This window comes from Dipodomys ordii, unplaced genomic scaffold (assembly GCF_000151885.1).
Source record: "Dipodomys ordii isolate 6190 unplaced genomic scaffold, Dord_2.0 Scaffold15, whole genome shotgun sequence".
Taxonomy (NCBI): Eukaryota; Metazoa; Chordata; class Mammalia; order Rodentia; family Heteromyidae; genus Dipodomys; species Dipodomys ordii.
Window position 1 is genome coordinate 1,829,197 of NW_012267231.1, and position 7,869 is coordinate 1,837,065.

The 7,869-nt window shown below is 65.4% G+C and overlaps 1 protein-coding gene across 4 annotated transcripts; it reads left to right on the top strand.

Annotated features, from left to right (window-relative positions):
• Positions 1 to 6: 6 nt before the first annotated feature.
• Positions 7 to 7,635, top strand: Fes (FES proto-oncogene, tyrosine kinase). 4 transcript variants are annotated; one of them, XM_013012129.1, is made up of 18 exons: positions 7 to 423; positions 539 to 712; positions 2,048 to 2,144; positions 2,242 to 2,425; positions 3,253 to 3,390; positions 3,478 to 3,597; positions 3,723 to 3,845; positions 4,114 to 4,300; positions 4,441 to 4,524; positions 4,832 to 5,041; positions 5,231 to 5,353; positions 5,560 to 5,613; positions 5,976 to 6,094; positions 6,240 to 6,334; positions 6,417 to 6,540; positions 6,835 to 6,992; positions 7,079 to 7,201; positions 7,460 to 7,635. In XM_013012129.1, exons 1-18 carry the CDS (start codon positions 211 to 213, stop codon positions 7,600 to 7,602), a joined length of 2,469 nt encoding a protein of 822 aa, XP_012867583.1. In that variant the 5' UTR covers positions 7 to 210; the 3' UTR covers positions 7,603 to 7,635. The 4 variants fall into 4 exon arrangements, with proteins under 4 accessions (XP_012867583.1, XP_012867580.1, XP_012867582.1 ...); XM_013012126.1 differs by having other exon boundaries at positions 2,239 to 2,425; positions 6,228 to 6,334; positions 7,460 to 7,626; XM_013012128.1 differs by having other exon boundaries at positions 2,239 to 2,425; positions 7,460 to 7,626.
• The last annotated feature ends 234 nt before the right edge of the window (positions 7,636 to 7,869 follow it).

Sequence of the window (7,869 nt, forward strand, 5' to 3'; positions counted from 1 at the left end):
CCCGGGCCAGCCTGGCCCCGCCGAGGGCGCAGCTCCAGCCGGGGGAGCGGCCGGGCCCGGGGTCCCCAGGGAGGGGCCTGGCCTGGGGAGCTGGTCACCCAAGACCAGGCTGCTCTTCCCCGACCCCTGTGTGCCCGCAGCCCCCGCCAGCTCCAGCCGCCGCCTTTCGCTCCCAGGGGTGGCCCCCCTCTCTGCCTGCAGGAGGCCGCCATGGGCTTCTCCTCTGAGCTGTGCAGCGCCCAGGGCCACGGGGCCGTGCAGCTGATGCAGGACAGCGAGCTGCGCTTTCTGGAGGGCATGAGGAAGTGGATGGCCCAGAGGGTGAAGAGCGACCGGGAGTACGCGGGGCTGCTGCAGCACCTGTGCCTGCAGGATGGCGGCGGCCAGGGCCGGGGCGGCGCCCCCGCCAGCCCCATCGGCCAGGTGGGGTTCCCCGAGGCGCCCCTGCCCGCCCCATCCTCTCAGAGCCCCCTGGGGTGGGCTCGGGGCCATTGTCTGTCTCCCTCTGCCTGCTTCCCCCTCCGGCGCGGGGCCACAGTCCTGGGCCGAGATCACGAGCCAGACGGAGAGCCTGAGCCGGCTGCTGAGGCAGCATGCCGAGGACCTGAACGCAGGGCCCCTGAGCAAGCTGAGCCTGCTGATCCGCGAGCGGCAGCAGCTGCGCAGGGCCTACAGCGAGCAGTGGCAGCAGCTGCAGCAAGCACTGACCAAGGTGAGGGCCGGCCGGCCACGACGCAGGCCTGCCGCAGGGGGACTGTGCGCTGGGGCTTCTGCATCCGAGGGGGAAGTGGAAGTCCCTGACCGCAGGCCTGGCCTCCAGAGCGGCCGGTCCAGTCCCGCTCCGGCTTCCTCCCTTCCTCCCCCACTTGGGCGCCGGCCGGGCCTGTCCCTGCATTGTCTGTGCCTGGGCCCAGTGCAGGATGGGTGAGGCCTGCCAGGCCTAGGAGGCGCGCCCTCCCTCCCAGCCCTGCTTCTGTGAGGGGAACCGAGGCCCGGCCCGAGTCTTTGGTCTTGGGCCCCTGGACGGTGTGAATCCCACAGCTCCTCCTAGCCTAGGCTGCGTGATTACCTTGCTGCTGTCTTTCTCAGGAGCTTCAGCCCTCCTGGGTCACAGAGCTCCTAGCAGGTTTAGTGCCACACCCCTTCCACCAGGGCCAGCCTGGCTCACGTGGACCACAGCGACCCCTGGTGGCCCACTTGGCCTTGTTACTCACCTATTTCCCCAAAATATTGTCTAGTTCGAGGATCTGCCCTTTTTCCTTGTCATTGTTGTTCTTTCCCCCTCCCAACCCTCCTCCTCCCCCCCCCTGCCCCCACCAGTCCTAGCGCTCGAACTCAAGGCCTGGTGCTATCTCTGAGCCTCTTTGTGTTTGAGGTTAGCACTCAACTACAGCACTACTTGTTTTTTTCTGAGGAGTTTATTGGAGATGAGAGTCTTCAAGGGCTTTCCTAAACCCCAGGCTGACTTCCAACCGCAATTCTCAGATCTCAGCCTCCTGAGTAGCTAGGATTGCAGGCGTGAGCCACTTGTGCTCGGCTTTGGATTTTTATTAGCATGTTTGTTGCCCCAGGATTTTCGTTGTGTAACAATGTGTTCCCACCACACTCCTTCCCCCATTCCTCCTCCTTCCCCTTCTTAAAACAAATTCAGCAGGTGCCGTTATTGTTTTCTTACATGCAAATAAACTACTTAACCTTATTCACCTGCATTCACCCTCCTCCTTCCCCTCCCACCCATCCCAGCTCCTGAATAGAGCCTGCTTTACTTTCTTGCCATTCATCCGTTCATTCATTCATGCGTGTGCATGTGTGTGTTCATTGCATGGTTTCACCATGCCTTTCTGCCTCCCCAAAGGACCTGTCCATCATCACACAGTGACTCTGACCCTATCCTTAGCCGCCAGCTTCCTCAGAAGTCTCTAGACTCTTCCAGAAGGATGGGCTTGGATGTGCTGCCTACCTTGATGGCAGCACATTTCCAGGGTCCCGTCTTGAGAGGCAGTCTTCTGCTGGGGACCTGCCTCTCACCACCCTGCCCGCTCCCCAGACCCACAGCCAGGACATCGAGAAGCTGAAAAACCAGTACCGATCCCTGGCGCGGGACAGTGCCCAGGCCAAGCGCAAGTACCAGGAGGCAAGCAAAGGTCTGTGGCTCCCCCTGCTGGCGGTGTGGGGCGTCCTGGCCCAGAGCCCACCTGCCCACAGGTACCCATCCACACTGCACCCCGCCCACCCCAGCAGACAAGGACCGGGACAAGGCCAAGGACAAGTACGTGCGCTGCTTGTGGAAGCTGTTTGCCCACCACAATCGCTACGTGCTGGGGGTTCGGGCTGCGCAGCTGCACCACCAGCACCACCACCAGCTCATGCTGCCCGGCCTCCTGCAGTCGCTGCAGGACTTGCATGAGGAGATGGCCCGCGTCCTGTAAGCCTGCAGCGCCCCCCCCCCAGCCCTTGGACAGCGTCCCCCCCCCCATCGGGCCCTTGGACCGCGTTGCCCCCCCCCCCGCCCACGCCAGTCCTGGGAAAGCACTGACATAGGTCGTGACAATGGGTCCCACACCCAGGACTGAACCAACTGGAGCCAAGGCATCTTCCCAGCCATAGCACTGAGAGCACAGAAAGTGAGCTTGTGGAGGGAGGAAAGAAAGTAAAGAGGAAAGAGAGCGGGCACGTGTGCCTGTCATCCTAGCTACTGGGGAGGCTGAGATCTGAGGATCGCAGTTCAAAGCCAGCCTGGGCAGGGAAGTCCATGAGACTCTTCTTGTTGTTGGTCATGGGGCTTGAACTCTGCGCCTGGGCGCTGTCCCTCAGCTCTTCAGCTCAAGGCGAGCGCTCTACTACTGGACCCACAGTGCCACTTCCGGTTTTCTGGTGTTTTTTTTGAAGATAAGGGTCTCAGTTAATCACCAAGAAAGCTGGAAGTAGCAGAGCACTAGCCTTGTGCAACAAAAGCTTAGGGACAGTGTCCAGGCACCATGAGAGGGGGGGTGATAATAGGAGAGACAATGTCAGGGCAAAGGACCGGGAGCCCTGAAGCACGGGGAAGGGGGTTCCTGCAGTGCGGTGGGTTCTGGAACGCCTCTCAAGGTCATAGCGGGGCTAGGGCAGGTTCGCCAACTCAGGAAGTAGAAATGATTTGCGGCTGCCGGCTTGGGAGAGGAGGTGCGGCAGCCTTGCCAATCCTGGGCCTTGGGTAAGCCGCCTGCCTTGCCCGCCTGGGGCTCCTGACCGGCCCCCCCTGTGCGGCAGGAAGGAGATCGTGCAGGAGTATCTGGAGATCAGCAGTCTGGTGCAGGACGAGGTGGTGGCCATCCATCAGGAGATGGCCGCGGCCGCCGCCCGCATCCAGCCGGAGGCTGAGTACCAAGGCTTCCTGCGGCAGCACGGGTAAGCGGGCGCTGCCACCTGGTTTTGCAGCTGGGTGCCAGGCTTCTGGCCTCGTCCTGACCACCGCCATGTCCACCCTGCCCACAGCTCGGCCCCGGAAGTCCCCCCCTGCGTCACGTTTGACGAGTCGTTGCTGGAGGAGGGTGAGCCGCTGGAGCCCGGGGAGCTGCAGCTGAACGAGCTGACAGTGGAGAGCGTGCAGCACACGTGCGTGTGGTGTCCAGGGGACCGAGGGGGGCAGGGCAGGGCGGGGTGGGCGGAACGCTGCCTCTGTCCAGCCACAGGTTGGCCCACGTGATGGTCCAGCTCTCAAGCTGGCCTTCCTGGTGCAGGCTGACCTCGGTGGCTGAGGACCTGGCCGTGGCCACCGAGACGGTGCTGGGCCGGCGGGATGCAGTCAGCAGGCTGCGGCGGGAGCTCCAGGATGAGGAGCAGAGCACGCACCCCCGCGAGCGGTGAGCACCCCTGCGTCTGCCCCTCCACTACAGAGTCCCTGATTCTACGCACCCCTGCATGAGTGTGTGTGTGTGTGTGTGTTGGTCCTGGACTTGAACTGCAACTCCAGTTCCAACTTTTTGCTGGCTAACTGAATAGAGTCTGACGGGCTCTCCAACGCGGGCTGGCTTGGAGCTGCGATCCTCAGATCTCAGCCTCCTGGGTTGCTGGGATGACAGGCGTGCCCCCCCCCCCCGCGCCCGCTCCAGGCACTGCCTCTGCCTGCAGGGTGCAGCTGCTGGGCAAGAAGCAGGCGCTGGGGGAGGCCCTGCAGGCCCTGCAGGTGGCGCTGTGCAACCAGGCCAAGCTGCAGGCCCAGCGAGACCTGCTGCAGAGCAAGCTGGACCAGCTGGGCTCGGGCGAGGCCCCCGCCGTGCTGGTCCTGCAGGAGGACCGCCAGTCCACCTCGTCCTCGGTGAGCCCCGCCCCGCCCCGCCTGCCCCCTGCCCGGCCGCATGCTGGGGGGGGAAGAGGGAGGGGGAGGTGGGCGCCCCTCACTGTCACCCTCCCCCTCCCCAAGCCCAACCTCCTGCTGACATGTGTCCCTGGCCCCAGGAGCAGGAGCGGGAAGGGGGGCGGACGCCCACGCTCGAGCTCCTTAAGAGCCACTTCTCTGGAATCTTCCGCCCCAAGTTCTCGGTGAGTGGTGCTGGAGAGGCGCGGGGGCCGAGGGTCCCAGACGGAGCCCCACGCCCCCACCCCAATGCTCTGGGCGTCCAGTCCCGACCCCACCCCACGTCCCCTTCCTCTTGTCTGCTGCCAGGAGCAGCTGCCCCGGTGTCCACGTGGCTCTTTGCGCTCTGGGGATGGTTGGGGTCTGTGGCGGGGAAGAGAAGGCACCAGCCCAGGCATCTGCCTCCTCAGGCTCTGCCCCCTGCTCTGCTGTGGGCTGGGGGTCAGGGCCAGAGGGTTTAGAGCAGGCCCTGTGACCCCGCCCCGCCTCCAGCTCCCGCCCCCAGTGCAGCTGGTCCCTGAGGTACAGAAGCCGCTGCAGGAGCAGCTGTGGTACCACGGGGCCCTGCCTCGGGCAGAGGTGGCCGAGCTGCTGGTGCAGTCCGGGGACTTCCTGGTGCGGGAGAGCCAGGGCAAGCAGGAGTTCGTGCTGTCCGTGCTGTGGGATGGCCTGCCCCGCCACTTCATCATCCAGTGCTCTGATGTGAGTGGGCCTCCCCCCCCCCCCCCCCCCCCCCCCCCCCTCCCCTCCCCTCTGAGCCACCTCGACGGCTCTCTCTCTGCCACCACCCATCCCGGCTGGACGGGGCCCGTGGGTGGTGCCCCTCCTTCCCCCCGCCCCCACTGCCGTGGGCAGCCATGGAGGCCGCTGACCCTGCCCCGCGCCCCGCAGGGCCTGTACCGGCTGGAAGGGGACGGCTTTCCCAGCATCCCCCTGCTCGTCGACCACCTGCTGTGCTCGCAGCAGCCCCTCACCAAGAAGAGCGGCGTGGTGCTGTCCCGGGCGGTGCCCAAGGTGAGCTGCAGCAGGCCCCTGCGCAGCGCCCCCTCCCCGCCAGCACCAAAAAAGCGAGTGCCACTCAGCGGGAGGCCAGCCTCCTCCTGGAAGGCCAGGCGCCCCCCCTGTGGGCCGTCTGTCAGACCCGCACCCCCAGCCTCGGGGTGGGGGGCTGCTCAGCGCCTTCTTCTGGGCTGACGTCTGCCCCTCCCCCTCTCCCCCAGGACAAGTGGGTGCTGAACCATGAGGACCTGGTGCTGGGCGAGCAGATCGGGCGGGTGAGTGTGCACCCCTCCATGCCCCTCTGCCCGCCCCACACCCAGCCCCACCGCCACACACCCTTCAGCCTCTGCTTCAGGCTGGTTTCAGACCCTGACTCTCTGGACAGGAAATGGAGGAGGGTCCCCACCCCCAAAACAGCCAGCACTCCACCTCCTGCCCCTTCAGAGTCTGGCGTACGGGGGATGAATGAGCACCAAACCTGTTTAGGAAGGCACTTGCACATACACGGCAGAATGATCCAGGGCACTGACTTTCCCTCCGTTCACCACTAGGGGGCAATCTCCCGAGAGCCCCCAGGGCCCAAGGCTGGCGCTGGGGCGGGTGGCCCCAGCACTGGCGGGACGCCACGCTGTTTCAGGGGAACTTTGGCGAAGTGTTCAGTGGACGTCTGCGTGCGGACAACACGCTGGTGGCGGTGAAGTCCTGCCGGGAGACGCTTCCGCCCGACCTGAAGGCCAAGTTCCTGCAGGAAGCCAGGTGAGCGGCCACGCGCCCCGGGTCCCTCTGCCCCGTCCCCTGCCTCTACTCCGTGGCCTCCTGCCCTCTGTCCCGGGGCTCCTGGGTGGCAGGCGGGGGGGGGGGCAGGGGCGGCCACGCCAAACCTAAGCAGCGGCACCCCCAGGATCCTGAAGCAGTACAGCCACCCCAACATCGTGCGTCTTGTCGGCGTCTGCACACAGAAGCAGCCCATTTACATCGTTATGGAGCTGGTGCAGGGTGAGGGGCGCCCGAGCTGGTGCAGGGTGAGGGGCGCCCCGGGCTGGGACCCAGAGCTCGTGCTCAGGGCCATCACCTGCAGGTGGCGACTTCCTGACCTTCCTGCGGACGGAGGGTGCCCGGCTGCGCGTGAAGGCCCTGCTGCAAATGGCCGGGGACGCGGCGGCTGGCATGGAGTACCTGGAGAGCAAGTGCTGCATCCACCGGTGAGCGCGCTGCGGGCAGGCCCACGTGTGCACACGCATCATGCATGCACATGCTCACATGGCCCCCCACAGGCAGGGGGCCATTAACGTGTGTGTATGCACATGTGCACACATCAGTATTCACACACACACACACACACACACAGAGGAGCTGTCCACACCCGCTCTCCCCCGCTCTCCTTCTCCCCCCAGCCCTTATCCAGGCAGACCAGGACAGCCAGGGCTGGAAGCAGCTCTGGTTCTCGGCTGTGTGGAGGGCATGGCCTTGGCTGAAGGCCCTGCCTCCTCCCCCAGGGACCTGGCTGCTCGGAACTGTCTGGTGACTGAGAAGAACGTTCTGAAGATCAGCGACTTTGGCATGTCCCGCGAGGAGGCGGACGGCATCTATGCCGCCTCGGGGGGCCTCAGACAAGTCCCCGTGAAGTGGACCGCACCCGAGGCCCTTAACTATGGTAGCTGGCCCCAGCCACACTGGGCCCGCGTGTGGGCAGCCCCCGGGCCCACAGCCCCTCACCCCCCCTCCCTGGCCCCCCTGCAGGCCGCTACTCCTCCGAGAGCGACGTGTGGAGCTTCGGCATCTTGCTGTGGGAGACGTTCAGCCTGGGCGCCTCCCCGTACCCCAACCTCAGCAACCAGGAAACGCGGGAGTTTGTGGAGAAGGGTAAGGCCAGCCCCTCTGGGTTCTGGATATTTAACTAGCAACCCTCCCCTGGGGCAGCCGCAGCCCGCTGGCCCTCCACCCGTGCCGGGCCACACGGGGCGTCCCCTCCCCCTCCACACAGGCAAGGGAGTCACACGCCCTGCAGCTGGGAAAATGGGGAGCAGAGGCCCACGTGTGGAAGCAGCACGCCTCTGTCCTGGGGTTCACGGTGGGCAAGAGGCCCCGCTTCTCATGCCGGCGCGCCGTGCCCACCCCCAGGGGGCCGCCTGCGCTGCCCGGAGCTGTGTCCCGACGCCGTGTTCAGGCTCATGGAGCAGTGCTGGGCGTACGAGCCGGGGCAGCGGCCTGGCTTCAGCGCCATCTACCAGGAGCTGCAGTGCATCCGCAGGAGGCACCGCTGAGACTGGCCCCGCATCCAGCCTGGGCCTCCGCAGAGACAATAAAACCCTGTGTGCCCATCTGTGTGTTGGCATGTGCACTCCTCTGGAGGGAAGGTTCCAGAAAGCAGGAAGGGCCTACACAGCGGCCAGTGGTCCTAGGAAAGGGGAGGACAGGACAGGTAGAGCAGCTTTCCACTGAGGCCGGGCAGAGCCCGAGAGCTCAGGCTGTGGCCAGGCGGTGGCGACATTTCCTAGAACTGCCAGGATGGTGGGTTCGAGGCCTGGGCA

Bases quoted from the DNA above. Each gene is read 5' to 3' on its own strand.
- Fes (XM_013012126.1), top strand. From the start codon at position 211: ATGGGCTTCTCCTCTGAGCTGTGCAGCGCCCAGGGCCACGGGGCCGTG. The intron at 3,846-4,113 runs GTGAGCACCCCT...CTCTGCCTGCAG, and splicing joins AGCACGCACCCCCGCGAGCG to GGTGCAGCTGCTGGGCAAGA. The intron at 6,541-6,834 runs GTGAGCGCGCTG...CTCCTCCCCCAG, and splicing joins AGCAAGTGCTGCATCCACCG to GGACCTGGCTGCTCGGAACT.